This window comes from Oryzias latipes, chromosome 3, assembly GCF_002234675.1.
Source record: "Oryzias latipes chromosome 3, ASM223467v1".
NCBI lineage: Eukaryota > Metazoa > Chordata > Actinopteri > Beloniformes > Adrianichthyidae > Oryzias > Oryzias latipes.
Genome location: NC_019861.2, coordinates 15081739 through 15104603, shown reverse-complemented (window position 1 = coordinate 15104603; position 22865 = coordinate 15081739). Strand labels below are relative to the sequence as shown.

General features: G+C 37.2%; 1 protein-coding gene across 4 annotated transcripts in view; it reads right to left on the bottom strand.

Annotated features, from left to right (window-relative positions):
- The window catches only part of pcdh9 (protocadherin 9), a 205099-nt gene that overhangs the window by 130167 nt on the left and 52067 nt on the right, over positions 1-22865 (bottom strand). For 2 of the 4 annotated variants that reach the window (XM_011490482.3, XM_011490487.3), the window contains exon 3: positions 17532-17633. The exons of the other annotated variants lie outside the window; for them this stretch is intronic. In XM_011490482.3, the coding sequence (XP_011488784.1) occupies positions 17532-17633 (102 nt within the window). The remainder of the gene's footprint in view (positions 1-17531; positions 17634-22865) is intronic. 4 annotated transcript variants of the gene reach the window in all.

Sequence of the window (22865 nt, the reverse complement as noted above, 5' to 3'; positions counted from 1 at the left end):
CCAAAATAGGTCATTGAAGCTGAAAGTGCGCCTTTATTATATGAAAGGATTACCAAGAAAAAAGGTATTCACTTAATTTCAGTACCAAACTGGGTCATGAAAACATACACCGGGATTAGAGAAATCCATAGGAAATAAAACTGATTAGGATTTATTGGTCTGTTTGGAAATAATCAACTGCGCTGTAAAGCATTTATATTTCCAATTTCCTGAAAATTGTAGAAAAAATGAAAAAAAAAATATTTTAGCTTACCAGCATGAAGCCAGAAATATAAGATATATTTATGCAAAACTAGACATACTGGATTAGGGAGAATTCCTCTTTAAAACTCCAACCAGAAAACAAACCATCTAGCAACAAGGTATTAGTTTGAAATAATTCAAAATGTCATCTGAAAAGTTTGGCCACTCAGTAGCTTAATATCAGTTTTTCAGGAGGAAATAATAAATAAATAAATAAAATAAGAACATTAATATAATTGTGAATACTAACTTTTTCCACCCACACAAGCACATAGCCTCAAGGACCACAAGTGGGCATGAATCAAAATCCCTGATGTATAATCCTTCGAATAGAAAATCTACTTCAAAGTCTTGTTTCATCCACCCAAGACTCATGCTCATGTGTGCACTACTACAGTCAGGCCCCTCAGGTACTAGTTTTAGGGTCAATGTGCTGATAAAAAAACCAGCTAATGATGCCTTCAAAGACCCGAAGGTCTATGGAGGCTGACCACAGGAGATTCCACTTTTTATTTAAATATTTATAAATATATGTGAGAGCAATTATTTATTAATTTAACCCCATCGAACCTTAGCTTAATTCTTTGGCCTATTCATTCAATATTCATCTGTGAACTTTGTTCAGATGCCGTGCAGATTTTGTTTGGAAGTTCTTAAGAGCGTCTGATCAAGCAGAGGATTCGCTGACACTCGTCAGCAGGCTGGTGTAAACAGTTATAGTACAGAGGTGGGGCGTCTCTGAATAAATAATGACCTCAAAGTGGACTTAAAAGGGAAGTGCGTTTAAAACAATAAATGTTGACATTAGAATTTAACATAAGTGTAAACGAAAAAATGAAACTTAAAGAGAAATAACAGTTGCAACCAAGATGGATAGCAATAGACCTTTTAAAATGATTCTCATTGATTGGTATTGTTGGTTTTCTCTTTGGTTTACCTGATGTGCTGCAAACACTACACTCCAACATAAACACACACACATGCAAACACACTATTTTTAAAGGTTTAACTCCTTTCCATAAATGTTTATAAAATTATCCTTAAAGGCCTATATAAAATGGTGATTTGGGGGTTTTTACCATGTTCTTGTGGCATTTTTGTCACGATGGAAGACACAAAGAAAATTAATATTAAAAATGCATTTCTGATTATTTCATTGTTCAAGTTGTTGTAAATCAGAAGCAGATGAAAAAGTGCTGTTTGAAAAAACTTGTCGGTATGACTTTACTACAACAAGCCACACGCTCCCTGGTCCACTCCATTCAGGGTTTTTGGCAAAAACCGCAATTAAAAGACCACTGGGAACACTTTTAAAATAGATCAAAAGATGATTCGAGTGAAACTTTAAAATAGTTTATGATGAATTTCACTTCTGGTCTCAATTAAATTTCCATTGTTGTGCTGGTAATGCTCAATGCTGTTGCATTTAAGAAAATATGTAGTTATGTCCTTAGTAAAATTACTTGCCATTTTTTTAAACATTTTTCAAGCTCTGTCTTTTTTATAAACTTCATGTTTCAAGATTACAACGTTGAGAAGGTTTTTCCAAAAAAAAAAAAAATAACACCTTATTTGTGTCCTCGTATTCAGGCCATCTTCCTTGTAAGACTGATTTATTCCTTTTCTACTTAACAAGACTCTGCTGGGTTACATAAAAGATGAAAGCTGACTGTACGTACAGTCATATGCTACTGTTGAACCGTGAACAAAAAGACTTTATCATTCCACTTAAAAATTCCAACATGTTACCTGAAGCGCTGCCTCCAAGTGAGCACAGTAAGCTGCACATGAGGAAAAATTTCAGTGCAGATCTTCAAAGTTCTTTTTTTTTTAATACATTTCAGCTTTTGTAACAAGAAGAAGAAAAAAAAGCTAGGTTAAATGTTTATTTATGTGGCTATGGATGGCACTTCAGCCAGAAATAATTTCTGCTACTATCAGGCGGAATAAGCAACTTCCAGGGATTAATGCCGGCATCTAAATCTTCTTGGAGACTCCCAAAAGAAATGTTATCGAGCAACGTTTCCCCTTCTTTTAAGATTAACCCAGACAGTGAACAGTATTCTTGTGAACAAGTGAGTAAATCCAGCTTCTGAATTACTCTGTGCCTGCAGGCAAGAAAAAAGAAGGCAGCTGTGCAGAATAGGTGTTCAGGACAAACAGCTTCTGTTTGAGTAGAAGAGGTCTGAAGGTTTTTCTGTATTGATTTATTTTTTATTTAAGTCAAAATGCTTAAGGACATTGTGCTTTAAAAATCACAAATGTAATTTCAAAATTAATTGATCTCACCAATAATTTCCCTAAAATCGGATTGTTTTCTTTACAAAACAAAACCTCATGCTAAAAGACTAAAGTTAATGTGTCAACTATGTCTCCTAACACGTTTTCCAAATAAAAAAAAAAAAAAAGTCTACAGCTTTTCCACATTTTAGTGAGCAACTTTAACACCTACGAATAATAAGAACACCAAAAATGAGCTATGAATGTTCAGCTACTTTGAATGCTTTATGGAACATGATTTGAAATACCTTTGAGTGTGTTTTTGGAACTGTTTTTCCTAGATTGATGGTAAGTACTTTATTTCCCTAGGTACACAGCATGTGGCTGCTGCAGATTGACATGGACTTTTAAGCTGCTAAAGTGGCTGGAGATTGAAAATCATTTGTGCATTTGAAGGGATTATCGTGTCCTGAGTATAGGTAACCTGGCTTAAAGAGATAAATTGATCAAAAAAACAAAAAAAAACAGGAGACATTTAATAGCAGGGTTTGCACTGTTTGTTCCTGCATAATGTTGTGCTTTAGATCATTGCACTCAATTACTAATCTATCATTCATGCACCGTCCTTTATGAGGCTTTGGATAGATATCCAATAACAGAAACAACCCTGTAGTATATTTAAATGTACCATCAGCAAAAGTTAATTGAAGAAACATTTAAGCAAGGCTTTATTATATGGTGATGCATTGATTGCTGAGTGCATTCTAGAAAGACCACTTCACCAAACCGCAGTACAAAAAAAATCCTATTGAGACATTGAACAGCAACTAATTACTGTAAACGGCAAATTGATTCTAGTCATATAAATTACAATTAAATTAGGAGAACTCGACCTAGGTGGTAGCAATGTTAGCTGCTGATGCTTCTAGAAGAATTTTGATTGCAGAACTTTTTCCCTTTGGAAATGAACTGTTCCCGAACAACAACCCTTTTTACAGCAGAGCTAGAGCAACACAGCATTAGCAGATATAAGTTGACATCAGGAGAGCCCTACTGTGAGTCTTAAAACAAAGAACAAAGTCTTTTCAAACTATTGTGCAGATTTTGTTCAAGTTTTTTTCTCCTCAGTTTCAACCTTGTTATCATAGCTCAGACTTCTGCTATAAATTATGGTACATTTTAGAAAGTACATACTCTTTAAATTTCATGATAAAAGAATAAAAGCAACTGAAAAAAATAAAAATTCTAGAACTACTTGTATTATTTTCTCATGTAGATAGAGAAGTGAAGTAAAATTTGTGAACCAAACACCATTACAATAATGAAAAACTGTAGGCCAAAGCTTGTAACTTTAAAAGGCTTCTATGGTTACTTTATGAGCAGATAGTGCAAACCAAAAATATATCATTCCGAAAAGGACAATTTAAGGTGGTTGCATCTTATTAATAGTCTCATACTAATTTCATCACTTGTATAAAAGATTATGGATTGATCTGCAAGGAAAACTAATATACTGTATTAAGGCTTTAAATTTCACTTCAAATCCTATATGTCTTCTTTATTTTCTTTTTTGCATTTTCCTGATGTGCATTTTGTTGTGCTCACAAACTAATGTTCTTGCAGCAGTCAGATGGTTATAAAACAACGGGTTAGGGTGGAAAATAAGGTCAAATGCACAAATTTCCCGAGAGTATCTTCCAATTCTGTTTCCACAGCTCCAATTAACAGCTTTGGTACCAATTAGTAAAATCAAGCCTTCTCTGACAAAAACCCATGGGACAATATGTGTCAAGAACAACTGTTTGTGCTGAAAAGAAGTTAGGAAAATGAGCAAAGACCTCAGAGAGAAATAGCTGGGGCAATGAGGTTAAATATCTTTGTTCTCATTCCATCTGTGCTTTTCTTTACATATGCAATATTTAACAAGTGGGAAAATATTTTGGTAGCAACACTTTTTCTGATTTTTTTCTCTATACACATATTTCTATTTCTCTCATTTTTATGTGCATCACTATGAACACACTTTGGGTTTTATTATTTATCATTATTTATGTTTCCCCACTCACCGGCCACAGATACACCTGTCCAACTGCTTGTTAACACAAATTTCTAATTAGCCAATCACATGGCAGCCACTGCATGCATTTAGGAATGTAGACATGGTCAAGATGATTTACTGCGGTTCAAACCGAGTATCAGAATGGGGAAGAAATATGATTGAAGTGACTTTTAAAGTGGCAAGGTTTTTGGCGCCAGACGGGCAGGTCTGAGTATTTCAGAAACTGCTGATCTAGTGGGATTTTTACGCACAAGCGTCTCTAGGGTTTACGACACCTGCTGTCACATTCAGATTGTAGGGTCAGAATTTGGCTTCAACAACATGAAAGCATGGATCCATCCTGCCTTGTATTAAAGGTTTGTTGTTTTTTGTGTACTTTGTGTATTTACTGCAATGCACAGATGCCATGAAGGGTTGGCATACAACAAATAGGCACTACTTTACATTGCACTCTTGTACCATTTCGGGTTTATCAGATTTATAACTCCAGATCTGCAACTCATTGTGCGCACCCCTGACCACCACCACCACCACCAGGAAGGGCCCCAGCCCGCCGGTCTCTTACAAGCCAGCTCGAGAGCCACCGAGGAGAGTGCTTTGATGACGGCACCGCAAGAGAGGCAAGATGGGAGGGCTCCACGGCTAAAAGCCTGTGCAACTTGACCCTGCCTCCTGCTAGCCAACGTGCGGTCTCTGGAAAACAAACTGGACAAGCTAAAAACCAGGACTAGGACACAGCGGGAAATAAGAGAGTGCTCGCTCTGATTTTCACTCAAACTTGGCTTTTAGAAAACGTCCCAGATTCTGTTGTTCAGCTACAGCTACTCCATTCATTGTGGAGACCAGACAGTCACCTCTGGTAAGGTGAAAAGGGGCGGTGTGTGTGTTTATCAACAACACGTAGTGTGAGTATTTACGGACTGTTTATCAGCACTGATCGGCTGATGTGGATTTTTTGATGCTGAGGTGCCGGCACTTTTACCTACCAAGGGATTTTACAGCTGTGTTTTTACCCGGCGTTTATATTCCTCCGCGAGCCATCTCTGCAGCGGCACTCGACAAGCTCCATGATGTCATCAGCGCACAAGAGAAGGGTCACCCTGAAGCTGTTTTTATTGCTGCAGGTGACTTAATCAGTGCAATCTTCGGACTGTATTTCCCAAATATCACCAGCATATAGACATGCCCACTCGTGAAGAACACCTTGGATCATGTATTTACCAACATAAAGGGGGCATACAGGGCTGCACCCCGCCCCCTCTTTGGACACTTGGACCACATCTCTTTGTCTGTAGTCCAGGTACAGAAACAAAGACTCAAACATCAAAAACAGTCACCAAAACGGTTCAGTTCTGGACACCTGAGACTGAGGGTGCATTGCAGGACTGTTTCATAACTACAGAGTGCGATGTGTTTAACCCTTTTGCTATCCTATGCACTTTAACATTGGGAGTTGGGTCATCTAGACCCACTAGGCAGTGCGCTGAACCTTTTTTCTTCAATGATTGGTGACCTTCACTGGTGTCCATGGATTACATGAAATCTTTCCACCTTTATCCATCTTTGTCATGGTAGGGAGAACACGTCAATGTAAGGGTGGGGCCATCTAAGATAGCACAAGGGTTAAGACTGCAGCTGATCTGGAGGATTCTTCTGTCAGCATTCAGGCCTCTCACAATCCTGAACTTTGCTGATAACACTGCCATGATAGGACGAATCACTGGCGGGGATGGAGTAGCGTACAGGAGGGAGGTGGCCACTCCGGTGACATGGTGTGACAACAACTTCACCCTCAACACAGACAAGACCACGGAGATGATAGTGGAAAAAAGCAAGGAGAGGAACCCTCATCAGCCACTGCTTATCCGGGCCATCAGTGGAGAGGGTGGAGAGGGCGAGCAGCTTTAAATACCTGGGGTCTACCTCAGCCAGGACCTCACCTGGACACTTAACACCAAACAGCTGGGGAAGAAAGCCCATCTGTGGCTGTACTTCCTGAGGAAGATCAGTATGTCCTCAATAATCTTCAGCAACTTCTACAGCTGCATTATTGAGCTCATCTTAACCAGCTGTATCACAGTGTGGTACGGCAGCTCCACCGCCATGGACCGCAAATGCCTGAAGAGAGTGGTGAAGACTGTGTTAAAGATCACCAGGTCTCCTTTGGCTTTGCTGCAAAGCATCTACAAGCACAGAGTCCACAGTACAGCTGCCTCCATTATCAAGGACCCCACCTACAAGTAACAACAAACAGCACCTTTGCACATACTCATTGATTAGTGTTACTGTTCCAAACACCTTAATATTCAACAACATCTAAGTGTAACACACTGTTTAGCTCATGAAAGTCTCTTTTGCACAGTGATTGTCAGCTGAATTTGCACAACAGCTGATTGGTATATAGGGTTTAGTCATTTACTAATACATCATTGTATTTTATATTTTGTGTGAATGTTTCAGATATCATGTAAATATCCTACTCTATCTTTTTATTTGACCTTTCACCTTATGGCATTCAGAGTGAACAAGAAAGTATGAATCTCATTGTACAGGGAAAGTTATACCTATTTCCTTACTTTGCATGTGACAATAAACCATTTGAATCTTGAATCTTCTAATGGCTACTTCCAGAAATCATGTCATAAAGCTGGAATCATGTCAGACTGGTTTCTTAAACATGACTATGAGTTCAATGTACTCAGATGGTCTCTACAGTCACCAGATCTCAACCCAAAAGAGCACCTTTGAGATGTAGTGGAACAGGAGATTAGCATCACGTGCAGCTGACAAATCTGCAGCAACTGTGTGATGTTGTCATGTCAAATGGATCACACTCTAAGAGCAATGATTCTAGTACCTTGTTGAATCTATGCCACCAAAGAATAAGGCAGTTTCAAAGGAAAAAAGGGGTCCAACCCGGTACTAGCAAGATGTCCCCTAAATGTGGCAGGTGAGTGTAGATCCAAAGGACATTAAACATTCTCTAACAGAAATATAGAGGTGCATAGACCTGCAGCTAAATTGTTTAATATGAGGGCCAGGAATACCAAATCACTAATGTGCCCATCTCTGTCATAAACCATAATTTCTTTCAGGAAATCAAGAATTACGTTTTTGCTATAAGAATGTCATATTTCCCCAGTTCTGTTAAAATAAAAAGTGAACATGTCCATGCTAAATTGCACTTTAAAGAGCTGAATATATTTATTAAAAGTCATTAATTACTTAATTTTTTTTAACAATAGTTTAATTATTCTTGTATTGATAAATGTTATGTTTGTTATTTTATATCTTATATGTTTTTTGTAGCTTTAAATCATTAGTGGCTTGGTCCGTTCTCTATGCCAGCTATAAACTCAGACTCCCCCGCTATCTTTACTAACATGAAACATAATCTGAATGATTTTGAAAAATTATTACGTTCTGATGTGCTACAAGAGTTAACATTTTCAAGCCACATAAAAAAAAAAAAAAAAGAAAAATTACCCCAAACTTCAGGTGGAATTCACCCTCCAGGAATTCTTTGATTAATGAATTAAATTTCTCCTTGAACTGTTGTCTTGTGGTAAGAGAATGCTCACTAAAGAATAAAGGAAGAGGAGCTGTGCCTCAAGAGGGAGGTCACTTGCATGTCAATCAGATCCACAAAAATCAATCCCATTTTCCACCATCAAATGTCCACATGTCAACTTGTAAATTATTTTGACTCCTCAACAAGACCATCTATAAACTATAAATACTGTAGGGTTGTTTAAAAAAGCATTTTTTTCTTTGCAAATGATAGAGTAATAAATCTGGAATTTTGCCACGGACAACGCAGATGTTGCTGCCAAGCTGGCAGGTAAATTGTATTATGTTGGTTGATGTTTTAGGAGTGGAGTAGTTTGGTGGTTTGCCCTGGGCTGTTACCTCATAGCAAGAAAGTTTTTGGCTTGAATCCCAGCTGGGGTCTTTAACTGTAAAGTTAGCATGTTGTCTTTGTGCCTGCAAGGGATTTTCCAACTACCAACGCTTCAAAAAAACTTTAAAAATGTATTTTAACTTGGGACTTCTATAATGATCAAAATTTTAAAAAAACGCACACCAGCGTTTCCTGTTTTTCTTTCGTTTGTGGATCTGACTGTAGATATCATCTGTTTCAGAATATAGATGGATACTACAACCAGAATTAGACTGAAGTTGACCAATGCACAACTAACTGGGGGTGAGAATCACTGACATAAAATAGAATCAAAACATTTACTAAACATCAATTTAATTTTCAAATTTCCACCTAAATCAGTTTTTTGGGTTAAAAAGGGTTTTTCACAAGTGGACCTTTTGTCTGTGAAGGTTTCTCATTTATCCAGGTCGTATTATCTAGAAATGGCATGTGGGTACCCACCAGGAGCATATGTGGCTTGAACCCAGCAGCACTCAGACTAAAAAAAGCTGCTTGAATGAGTGGGGAAATGTTTCAAAAAGATTTTCCTTTGATCAAATGATACATTCTTACACTTAAAAAGATAGTGCAAATGTATTTTTGTCTACAAAATGCAAGAAATTGCTTCTAAAACACCTGATGAATGATTTAAAAATGTGGATTCTGCATTTTCTAATTGAAGAGCAATTTCATTTTAATTAATTGATTTAAAAAATAAATAAATAAATAAAACATCCCCACAAACAAAACAAAAGCAAATGGGTCATGCTTGTCTTTGTATTTGTGTTGTTTTTTGCTTTTCGTTTTCTTTTGGATTTGGTGAATTCCGACATGAAGGTTCCTTTTGAATACCATTTTTTTTTAAATAACTTTTTGAATTAATAGAAATAGAAGCAGGTTGTTTTTTTCTGCTTTAAGATTTTAGTTGACTCTAACACTTAAAAAATCTATTATAGTTAGGATAAAAAAATTAAAATAAAACCCTATAGTTAAGCATTGTTTTATTTTAACACTGCCCACTTTTATTCACAGTTAAAGCCTGAAATCATGATACACTCAGTGTATAGATGTAAAAAGTCAAAACACTTCTGATAATGGTGTTTGAGCACCTGTGTTAAATCATATTTCTGTTTTGAATGGTAACTATGTCTAAGCAGATAATTGACAGGTTTTTAGATTAACATGCTTTTCAAACCATTTCTTTTTACTGTTGGTAAATTCTAAATTACCTTGATAACATTCCTGTTTAGGGATCTTGCCAAATGTATAGGTCTAGTGCTACATTTTCACTATTAATAGTGAAATGGTTGCCACTGGATCAAGTTAACAATGTCAGATGATTTTAATGCCTCCCCTTTTTTTTCTATTTAAACACAGAGAACCAGAAATGCACTTTTGTGCCCATCCGTCTCTTTCCACATTGCATTCCAAGAAGGGCATTTGTTTCCAAGAACCTGGCTCTCTCACTGTTGTTTCTCATTGTCTGAGACAAAGGGGTTTTAAAACTGACAGATTTGGCAGGCGCTACCACTTGCAAGCAATATTTCAACCCATCCATCCAGCAAGGATAATGGAGTGTCCTTGCCTTTCAATGCCTAGAGGAGTGACCAGTTATCACAAGCCACCAGCTCTGTTGTTAATAAAACAGGGGATGGGAGGGTCTCACTGAGCAAAGGATGAAAAGAAAGAAAGATGGACAGTAGGGTAAAGGAGAAATGGGTGCATGTTATTCTGACAGGCCTATCGCAAAGGTGAGGCTGATCGCGGTCAGCAGTCAGATGCCAAGCTGGCAGGAGTTTTCTTTTAACATCTCAGCTTAGGCTTCTGTGAAGATAAATTTTGTGCCGTCGCATCTCCCTTCAGACGTTGGAAGGGGTGGGGGGTGGAGAAGTGAGAAGGGCGGAGATGAGAAGAATTGAAGTGGAGAGGTGGGGCAGACAGTGTTAGGATGATCTAGCTAATGGCCAAAATGACCTTCACAGAAAGTCAAACACTGAAAGGAATAGAGTGTCATTCAAAGGCACTGTAGCTTAATCAAGGCTGCCTCCAGTATGCTTGGCCTTACCGGGATTTTAGGAAAGGCGTTAAAACTGTTTGTGTGTCTATGAGCACAGCTGGAGTCATGCAGAATTGTACAACAAAGATACAAACAAAGAAAATAAAACAAAGTGACTTTTATGCCTTTCTGCACTCCAAGGAAGGACAAAAATTGAATAAAAATAAATATTGCAGAATATGGAGAGACCTTGTTATTCCATAACATGAAATAACTATTGTGTTTTGCATCATGAGTGGGGCATTGGTGCTAAAGTAGCAGGAGGCTGAATGAAGCATAATAATGTATAGGAGCAATATAATTTTAAATTGTAGAAAAGAGCTGGTTTCATATAAGGTGAAATTGCTGCAGGCCTTTTTACTTTTTTGTTTTTATTCCTTCATATTATTCTACTCTGTAGCCTGCAGTGCCTTTTTTTTCTCTGTGGAACCTGATAGAAGCACAGTCTCAGGCAAATTCTCACAATGACATCTTTGCTATTTTATCTCCCAAAGACAGAAAACATACATTTTCAAACATGAATTGTTAAAAAGGAAAACATTATTGTTTCTCTCTGCAGTTAAGAATGTGGCAGTTAACAAGGCCGATTTCTTTCTGCTGATTCACAAAAAGAGGAGTCACGGAATCAGCAGAGCCTCGTCTGAAGCAGTTTGGTAAAACTTTACCTGACTAAACACTTTGAAACTTATCAAGGAAATATGAAATAAGATTTGCTTTTATCAAAAATGTCTTCAGGGTTGACCACTCCAACTGCTAAGGTTGTAGCCACAAGGTTTTAGTTTAGCTAAAATCCCTTTTGTGGTCATTTTTTGTGGCAACGTTCTAACTTTAAGAGAATTTTTGACACATGTTGTCAACAGTACTGATATGCAGCACCAAAAAATATGCTTGTTTTTTTTTTTTTTTATTACGGTAAGTCTGCACTGAATAGTTGTTCACTAGACATGTCAGTTATTGTCATCAAGTGTGCATTTCTTAATTTATTTTTTATGTCGTAATAGTGTACATAATTTCTTACTTACTTTTTCTATTTTTGCACATTTTTGTATTTGTATACTTGCACATTTTGGAACACCCCTCACTTTTGCACATTGCTGTCACTTTTCTCTGCTTTTTGGAACTGCTGTGACAATTGAATTTCCCCAATGTGGGATCAATAAAGAATATCTTATCTTATCTTATCTTATCTTATCTTATTTGCAGCACTTCCTGGGAAATAAAATTTGACCATAGTAGTAAAAGCATAAACTAGTGGAAAAATATGCATATCCACAATATACATGTCCAGACATTTGCACAAACCAAGTAAACATGTCACCAAAATGTGTATGAATGGGACTTAAATTGGTGAGCCAGGAGATGCATTAGAGATTAGCTGCCAACTAACAACAGGTTACTGACACAGCACATCCCTTTTTAATTGTTTTGAATCTTGTTGAATTTTGGAGGGGAAAAAAATTAAAAACTCATTTATGTCTGGCATTACTAACTCTTATTTGCATATCTCCCAGTGAAGCTAGGAAAAATTGCAGGAAAATATTCCAGGGAGGAAATAGGTATTATACTAAAACTATCTGTAAAATAATACTAATTTATTTATTTTATTATTTCATGAAGTAATGTTGGAATTAACATTTAGAATTGTCATTATATGTTGCTGTTAGACAGGCAATTATTACCAAAATATTTTTGAAAGTTGAACAAACAGCAAACCTTTGAAATTTGGCTAATGTGATTTCCCAATCTGCTCAGTAAGAGTATTTTGAGGGTAATGCATTTAGCTCATGTTTAAACCTTGTAACTGCACTTGACATTGCTTCACTGCAGACCTTCAACAACTGATTCTAACAGTGTCCAGTGCCGCCTAGAACAGTATTTTGGGTAATTTTCTTTTCAGCTTGGTCCATCATGATTCCACGTTGATATTGCAAAAGAGCTCTTTTGTTCAAAAAAAAAAAGTAATTGTCAACAACTACAGAAAAAAGGTTGAAATGCAATAGTGTGTTCTAAGAGCACCATTTGTTTTCTTTTTTTTTCATCATTAAAAATCATTGAATTTGGCATTAAAAAATTATTTTGCATTAAATTTATTTATTTTGTTTGAGTGTGAGAAAATACATTAGGTTTAATAGGGTGCACAAACATTTCTGTTTTTACAATGAATTGATCCATATGGCTGCTTTCACATTAGGATAGTCCTGCGGCCTCGGTCCAAATAGGTGGAGAAATCTACAAAGTTTCAGATTTACCCAGTTGGTTTGGTGTCCACAGAAAAACTCTCAAGATACATTCACACTGCCCTCAGTATTCAAGTGACCATTTCCAACAAAAAAAAGTCTTTACTGTCTCTTTATTTGTCATTGTAACTAATGTTTTTATGGTGTGGTATGTGTAAGTAATGTTTTTATCTTGGTATAAATTCTTATCCTTTTTAATTAATTTATTTTTTCTGAACTAAATACTGTACCTCAATTTGTGTATTTTTGACACTGTGTATTTCTAATGTAGTGGGTCTGTGTACTCCTTTTTACTGATTGGACCATGAGTCTGGAAGAAAATTCTATCTATCTATCTATCTATCTATCTATCTATCTATCTATCTATCTATCTATCTATCTATCTATCTATCTATCTATCTATCTATCTATCTATCTATCTATCTATCTATCTATCTATCTATGTAAATGCACATAAATGCACAACTCGAGCAAAATCCTCGAGTTCACACGTGACTACTCATGTTTCTATAAATGTTTTTGTGTTCTACGTACAAAATGTGTGGCCATTGAACACGTGTTGAAAGTTAAACCAAGTTTAACTTTGACCAATCAGGGATTTGGATTTGTATGAATGGCATTCCTTTTAATTCCTTTAAAGAGCTGACTTTAAAAACTGATAATGGAGAAGACATTAATAATTGTGGTTTGTGCTCGGCCGAAAAATATATGACATCAAGTCTTTCATTTATTGGAATAGATTCACAAGTTTACCAAGCCTTTTTCAACTGTAGGTGGCAAACAGTTGGTAAACAGTAAACCGTAGAAAAAGAAAAGAAGAAGAAGCCCCTCCCTGCTTGTCCAGTATGAACACCGTAGGCTAAATGTGGGTTCAAGAATGCGCTTTTTCGCGTTTAACAACAGGCACCACATGCACAGTATGAATGTAGCACCAGACGAAAGTTGACCAAACTGCCTGAAAGAATGGTGTAGTTCCAAATGCCTCTTACTTGGGGCAAAACTGCCTGTCCAAAAAGTGGAAAAAGCAAGGAGTAAAGACTGTCTGCACCTTCTACCTACAACATGTTTACTGTTTTATACATTCTTGATAGATATTTTATAACACAAGTCCTGCTTCTTCAGTTTAGTGCTGTGGGCAGTTTATTTTGCTCCTCATAATATGCAGCGTTTACATCTTTTACTCCTTTTTCTTTACTTCCCCACTTAAGTTCATCCCCAGGCATGTTTGGTCTGCTCCAGAGTTCAATTCAGCTTTCACACTTGCCAAATAAAGTGAACTATCCAAACCAGTGAGCCCTGGTTCAAACAAAAACCTGCCAGTATTAAAGTGCCCTAAAAAAGAATCACCTGGAGTCTGGGACATAACTTTTCCAGTTCGTTGTCACTCCAAAACAACTGCTCTCTAAGTGTGCCTTGTTGTGTGTTATGACTGCTCTACATAATAAATGCCCGACACATTCCTATCCCCATAACTCAAAGTACCATTAAACTGTTAATGAACAATGGTGTCTGTGCAGTCAAGGACTGCTTAACAATCCGCTGAAGGACTCAGCAGCTATAGGAAGGGATTATTTCTACCAGCTGTGTCTTTTCACACCAGCCTTTGCCCCTCTTTCAACCCTTTCCCGCCAGTGCAACATATCTCTGATGCACCCCGAACGACAGGGAAAAGGAAACTATCGAACACCAATACAATAAACCTGTCTGGTAACCTAATAGGTCTGCTGAGAAGGAGCACTGTGGCCATCTTGCATTGAGGCGATAATGAGAGTCATCATTCCCTGTTGGGCTAAAAGAAAGAGGGCTGTATGAGTGAGCATACATTTGTGCATGTACACATGCGCACGTGGCTCTTTGAGGCTCTGTAGTCCAGAGAGGCCCAATGAACAAACACCACAGTGCTTTAACAAAGCCAGAGCGATGCTCCCCTGAATATGGCTCAGGAGATATTTGTGGGAATTTGCTTCATTAAATCAGACTAAAGTCCAAATATTGACTTTGTAAGCTTTAGGGAAACAGAAAACATTTACTGTCAAATTCATCACACCACCATTCCCATAAGAACAGCACTGGAAAGTATTTTTCTGGTTAGAAGAAATCTGTCTCTTTGAAGAACATTAGAATACATTTCTTAATGTGGTCCAACAGATGTTGCCCTTGTTCTTTACCTTTTGGCATTTCCCTTCAGGGGTCGCCATAGCGAATTAGTTTTCACTTCTTAATCACACAGGTGGTTTGGCAGAGATTTTTGTGTCGATGCCCTTCCTGACACAACCTTTTATTTTATCTGGGCTGGGGACTGGCACAACAAAACCCAGACTTGGGCCACTTTGTGGGTACATAGTTGACAGTAACAACTGCCAACAATGTATCCAAGGACCCAGACTGGGAATCAAACCTTGGTTTCCCATGTGCCAGTCCTACACGCAACTAACTGAACCATGCAGTCACAGTCACAGAACAGAAATTTTGATAACTCATAAAAGACATATGAGTGTAAACAATACTGTTACTGATCAGTGCTTGACCTCCAAAAAGCATCTATCAAGTTAAAAAAATTTGTTGGAATTAACATTTTCTCAAATCTGGCACATTTAAAGAGCTTTTTCTAATATTTTGCATTTAGTCTGAACTGTGCCTTGCATTAGAATAACAGCAGAAAGTTGTTTTGTTTTATTTTATTTATTTTTTTTAGGTTTATCGCTACCTTTTGTTTGTGGCTTGGTTTAATAAAATACAGTGAATGTAATGTCCATTTCACACATACATAAAATGTATACACATTAAACATGGTGTTTAAAACTGCTTTCAACTTCTAATTGTGTTAACTGAATAAGGACTGCACAATACCTCAAAGGAAGAAGGTCTTGTTTCGAATAACAGCTTGATCTTTTCTGAGTGGAGTTTGCATGTTCTCCCCGTGAATGTGTGGGTTTTCTGTGGACACTCTGGCTTCCTTACACACTTCAAAAATATTCTTCAAAGGTTATATGGTGATTCTAAAATTGTCCCTCAGGTATAGGTGTGAGTGGTTTTCTGTCTCTATGTGGCCCTGTGATGGACTGGCAGACTGTCCAGGATGTACCCTGGCTTTGCCCAATAGCTGGGTTGGATCCAGCAACCCTGTGACCCTTAACAGGAATAAACGGATATGGAAAATGGATGGATGGTTGGCCAAATCAAACAAGAACTGGTTTTAAGGCAAACATAAAAATGACGTTTGGTGTTGTTCACCTCAACACAAGTGTTAAGTAGTGTACTAAGGTAACAACTGGTAGTGTACTAAGGTAACAACTGACTAGCTGATTGTTCTGTCTCTGCAGTAACATTAGTCATTAGCGATCACAGTATCACCAAGGGAGTTTGGGTACAGGGGACTGCATTATGTTTTCACCTATGCCTCGTTAGCTCTTCGACTTGTTGATAGTAGGCCCATGGGTGCACATAAAGCAATTAATATTTAATGAAGAAAAAACTGAGAAAACAACTTTTATTGACCACCATTTCTAGAAAGTAAAAAGTAAATAATATCATCATAGCAGCCAAACAAAGCTTGAAAAGTAATTTTATCGAAAAAAACGTTGCAGCATTTCTTCTAAATATTTAAAAATAAACCAACTATTAACTCTTAACTCGCAACAGTATGCTACCATATTTAATATTGAGTGAATCTCAGATAAATGTCAGTGCATACTGTAGTCCCCCCATGTATGTTAACTGCAACTGTTGGTTAAATAATCACAGTTGATAACTGTAATCTATAAGCAGCCGACAGCACAGACACACACCTACGCTGACTGTAGTCACAGTAAGGACAGTTAACAGCCAGCTGACACTTGTTTGTTTGCAGCATTCTGCATTTGTGAAAGTGTGAATTAAAGCCTGGCATTGTGGTTTTAAAGCCTCTCACTGTTGCCTTGTTTTTATATGTAAATCAATTATTTTGATTTTTAACCTTTAAACCTGCGTGCAGCATTGGTTTTACTTATTTTCCTCGCCAGTTAAACGTTGAAATAATGTGCAAGATCGTTCATGTGTTTTTGCTGTGACACTATTTGTAATCACCTTAAATAACATCCTCAAAGGTACAAAAAGGAGAAAGGCGTGAAGGGAAAAAAAAGCATCCGTAGATGTACATCCGTAACATCACCAGTGCATGAAGCCGAGTGGTCAGTGCAAAATTCACAGATTGTATCACGAGGAAGCAAAAATAAACTTGGCTCTGGAGTGCACAATGGAGACAAATAATCGAGAGTCCAAGCTCCCCCTGCACCACGTCGATGCACTGTAGCTGATAACAGAGACTTAGAAAAACTAACATCATTAATATTCACTGGTGTGCAAGCAAAGCAGCACAGACAAACCTACTCTAACCCCAAGATGCCTATCAAGCACTGTGTTTTCTAAGCGTGCAGCTAATGAGACAAATACTTATTTCTCAAGTAAAAATGGCAGGAATATTAGTACCACATTAGGCCCTGAATTTAATGATGTTCTAAGTACAATATGTCACTGTTATAGGAGGCAAAACATCCTTTAACAGCGTAAAGAGATGAGGGGGAAAATATTTAAGTAGCACAGTCTATTTAATGTCACACTCAAGAGCTTTCCCAAGCAAGGATGGAGGCATGAATGAGAAAATGGTGCTGTGTCTAATGATCCATGTTTGGCCTTGGCATGCAACACTGACGTGAAACGGCTGTTCAAAATGAGTTGGACTCATGAAATGAAGCAATTTTTGTTAAGTGAAATTAGTATTGATAATTTATTAGAAAAAGGACCATCTGTACTCACTAAAGGGGTGCAAGGGTTCCAATATTCAGGATTCAGCTCTGCTCGGGGACGAAGGTCCAGATACTCAGGGTTCAGTTCAGTTCGGGCACGAGTTAATGTTCCCTTAATAGAGGATTGAAAAAAAAAGTTAGACCTTACTGTGTTATAATACATCAACATTCATTTCTAAAATGTGGGTAAACATTTAGGGATTTTTAGAATTCCCTAAACCCAACAAGTAACAAAAACAATGGCCATATGTCTCTGTGTTTCCCACTTTTAATGAAAATAAGATCATTCAATTTACACTGATAATAATTATCATCGTATGAGGAAATTTACCATTTCTTATGATAAAAATTGGTATGGAATTGCTATTAAATGAATTGCAAATGAGGTTAGAATGCAGTTTTCTGTTCCTGAGGCCCCCTTTCCCAAATGGCAGTTTAAAAGAATGGACTGAATCTTCTGGGCCCCATGAGGTCTATGATGTATACTGTAATTATCTGCTGATTCTCAAAATGGCTGTGTGTAATGAGGCTATGCTGCATGAAGCCCCAGGCATAAATCACTGTCTTTAACTGACTTCCCGATGACCAATAACAACACAGAGCAGGCAATGAGAAAGAAAGAAATGGGTTATCTGCGAAAGCACTGGTATAAACTCGTGTCTTATCAGCAAACACCACATTGGCAGCTGTAATTCATGTCCAGGATTTTGTTTTACAAAATATGGTCAACTTTTTTTTTCTATTTGCATGGCTATAACCTTATTTAGTAATGCAACATAGGTGGAAACTTTTGTTAGGTTTGTGTGAGGTGCTGTTTTGTTATGTGGTGATGGACCAGCCAGCCTGTCAGACTGCCATAGAAGTATTTGTACAGTCTGACTCACTAACAACCAAAAGCTCAAAAATCATGGAACACATGTGAAGTCTGAGTTTGAAATATGCATATAGATAAAAAAGAAATGGTGAAAGTACTATTATATTTCTAAACGTAATAACCAACTGTTGGACCATGTTGACCAGTAAGTGTACATACAGAACAGAATTTTAGGAGTTTTGTCTTTTTCATGGAGGAGATTATTCTCATTCATTCCGGTTAATGACAAGTTGAATAGATTATATTTTGTACATTATATTAACTTTTCAAGATTACAAGCTATAGATAAAATCAGGAAAGCTAATTTAACAAAAACATATTCTTATTTGTTGACATTTTATTAGAAACTATTCAGATTCACTGCAGATATTGAATGCGTATGTGTATATTTAAATAAACTCACTGGTCACTTTTATCAGGTACACCTTGCTAGTACCAGGTTGGACCCCCTATTGCCTTCAGAACTGCCTAATCCTTTGTGGCACAGATTCAACAAGGGACTGGAAGCATTTCTCAGAGAGTTTGGTCCATTTTGACATGATAGCATCACACAGTTGCTGCAGATTTGTTGGCTGCACATCCATGATGCCAGTCTCCCGTTCCACCACATGCCAAAGTTAATTTATTGGGCAGAGATCTGTTGACTGTGAAGGCCATTTGAATACACTTAATTTCCACCAACAGAACTACTACTCACTGCAAATTTTCTCTTTTTTAAAACATTCTCTGTAAACCCCAGAGATGGTTGCGGGTGAAAATCCCAGTAGATCAACAGCTTCTGAAATCCTCAGACCAGCCCGTCTGGCACCAACAACCATGCCACGTTCAAAGTCACTTCAATCACCTTTCTTCCCCATTCTGATGCTCGGTTTGCACTGCAGCAGATCATTTTGACCATGACTGCATGCCTAAATGCATTGAGTTGCTGCCATGTGATTGGATGATTAGAAATTTGCTTTAACAAGCAGTCGGACAGATGTGCCTACTGAAGTGGCCATTGTGTGTAAATATTTATTTATACATGAAATGTTTCTACAATGATACTGAAAACTTGTTCTTGGACTGAACAGTATTATATAATTAGTGCATGATATTCATACAGAGCAAGAAACATACGTGGTTTAGGTGATTAAAAAAAAGAAAAAAGCAACTTAAAGTACTTTGTTCAGCCAGACAATCAGCTAATTGTTTAGTCACAAACCTGTAAGGTACAACATTTTTCAACTATTTAAAAAATGCCATAGCATATGTTGCTGGTTGTGCCTTAAAATGATACCCACAGGTATGTGCTCATGTTGACTTAAACCTACTGCTAGCCATGTGCTAAGTTCATGCTTTAACACATCAAAACCAAGGTGCGTTATAAAATCAAGCGTTGACAGAACGGAAAAGATTTTTGCTGCAAGTTATTGAAGTGTTCTATTTTTGTTGTTATTTTTTGTCAGATCTAACTTGGATGTTATGGCTTATGCTGTTTAGACTCTCTACGGTTTTGCTCTTTGATGTTTCAAACCCTGTTCTGTGTTTACTTCTGTTTGGCTTAGCTTCACATTCTTTGAACGCTTAGTGTTGTTGCTCCATATAATAATTTAGAAAATATTTTGGAATATTTTGAGGTGTGTTCTAGTTTAGACATGCATTCTTTTTGCTTTATGTGACATGATCCAAGGAACTAGCAAACCATCCAATTATGTGTAATGTTCAAAGTGTGTTTTAACCATGATATTCAATGAAAAACTAAAATATGTACATTTTCAATGTGAAGAAATTTTTTTGTTTTTTGTTTACTTGAATGACTTGCTTGCAATCTGCATTTCAGCCAATCAAATTTTCACCCATTCATTCCCGCTTGGCCTTGGGCAGGGATGTGGGGGTTGCTGGAGCCTATCCCACCTACTTTAGAGAACACAAACTCCACTCAAAAATTACTGAGTTGGGATTTGAACCAGGGCTTCCTTGCTTTGCAGCAATAGTGCTAACCAGCTCACCAGACTTTTGAAAATAATTTTCTTGTTTTTTCCTTAAAAAAAGGTTCAATTAAATAAGAAATAAGAGAGAAAAAAATGGTGAAGGGAGTGAGAACAACAGCCGGAACCTCTGTCTCATTATGTGTCCTCTTAATATACGGTTCCACTTGTCTGTCACTCTAATTAATGACAATGCTGTTCCATAAACCTCCCAGAAAGTAGGATTATTTATTAGAAACCAGCTATTTATCACTGGTGTAATAAGTGACAGGGGGAAAGGAAGTGAGAGTTGGCAGCATTATAATTGATCATTTTTCACTTTACATTGTCAGCAGGATTGTGTAAAAATCCTGGTTGGAGTTGACAATATCGCATGTTGTGCTGTCAGCCCTGACAGCAAAAATAAGGTGTATGAATAAAGCAAGTTATGGAGATTGATTGAGTGCTGGCAGTGGCGTGGAAAGGAGAAATTCTTAGAAATATAGCAGAAGAAGATAAACAAATCATTAAAGTGGAGGAGCACAAAGAGTCTACCTTGTCAGTGATACTGATGATCATCTTTAGGGGTAAGAGATTTGAGTTTCAATTTACTGAAAGGGCTGGAAGGCTGTCAGGAGATTAGCTAAAACTCCACAGAAAGAACTACAGCCACTTCAAGTGTGTGAAGTTCACACAAGCAAAAGCTTGTAATACTCTTCCTAGAGCCTTCTTTTTCTTAAATTGGTGACATTCCAGTTAAATAAAGAGAGGAAAAAAAGTTTGACAATTATGGGATCCAAGACTGCTTTGAGACATTACATGCATGTCTTTTCCAGGGTTTTCAAATTTTCATGTTAATCACGATTAAATAATTACAGACAAATTAGTGGGTTATTTAAAAAAAAATCATGTTAATCTAATTTTTAATTCAGGTTGGACCCTGTGCATGAAAATTTGTTGGTCTTACATCACTCTTGGTATTCCAGTATGCAGCGTGCGCTTCAGTGATGTGACTTTGTGGTTCCTGACTGTATTACCCCAAAATAATGCTATAACGCCACAACTCTTACCTAAGGGTGATGAGGTGTTTATTATCATAAATTAATGGGATACGTGGAGGGCTGATCACATCGGACGGCAAACTGCGGAATAAGGCATGTCAAGATATGTATTGTGTTATTAATAGTTTGTGGTCAATAATTTTTCGATAGCACAGAGAAGTGTTTCTACTGTTTTCTACTGTGTTATGATTTGTAAAGCACTCTGGACTGGAAGTTTTGTTTGATTTATTTATTTTTTTCTTAATTGTTCCATATTGAAAATAATACCCCTTAGTGGTGTAAAAGTAAAGGCTGGAAGGCTGTTATAATAGAAAAACTTCAAAAAGCCAGTTTTTAAGATTTTTAATCTCCTACTGTGCCACAATGTTACAATTTTAATGACATAACCTCAAAATGAGGCTTTTTAAAGCAGTTATTTGGTTTGATTACAAATAGATTAACTAATTACAGGTCACAATTAATTAGTCATCCAAAAAAATTAATGGCGTGAAAAATCATCAGTTGATTTGTCAGGTTTAGTTATTGTCAATAAAGACTGATTTCACAGAGTATGATAAACAAAAAGGGATCATTTGAATTCCCCTCATTGTTCATGAATTAAAGACCAGTGTTGCAACAGTAATGAACTCAGAGATATATCACTTTAATGACATGTCAATGTAATGATAACAATATATCCCTCAGAGTCTTTGTGGACCTGTAAAGCCTCTCTGCCGAACATCATTTGATACTGTGGGCAGGGAGGATGAGTTTCATTTGTGGGATAAAACACACTTTAATTAGCTCTGCCATTAGTCTATCCCTGCCAAACCTTCCCAGTCACAGCAGACCTTTAATTCTGCTTAATTACCTTGGAGATACCAATGTATGCACTCTTCCTTGACATCACAAGACAACATTCATTTTTCAACAAGTCTTGTGTGCGTGTGTGTACTGTTAAGGAAAGAACACGATGTTTATCTTGTGACTAAGCAGCAGGACTCACAAGGGAGAAAGGCTTTCATGTGAGAGCCTCTGCATGCCTCTTCCAAGCAATTCTTCAATAATTTCCTTTATTTATCTAATGACATAAATATATCAGCAGTGTTACACTGATGAATAGGGAGGTTTGATATAAAATTGATGGAAAAGAAAAAAAACTGAGTTGAATTGGAAGATGATTACAAGACACATAGTGGAACAGTAGATTGGCCTGAACGGATAATACGCAACAATGAGCCCTCTACACTAGTTATATGAAGACTTACAACACAGTGAAAATCAATCACCGCGTTATCCACCTTGTCTCTGGAAACTGCTCGCCATCGGTTAATATATTACAGCCATAATCACCCAGCATGGCATGATTCTCGTCTTTCTGTAACAGGCTGATGACTTACAGCCAGAGCTGTGTTAATGCAAATGAGCCTGTGAAGTGGCCTTGTAGCATGTGGGGAATTTCCCTCCAGACGGACTGAAATCAG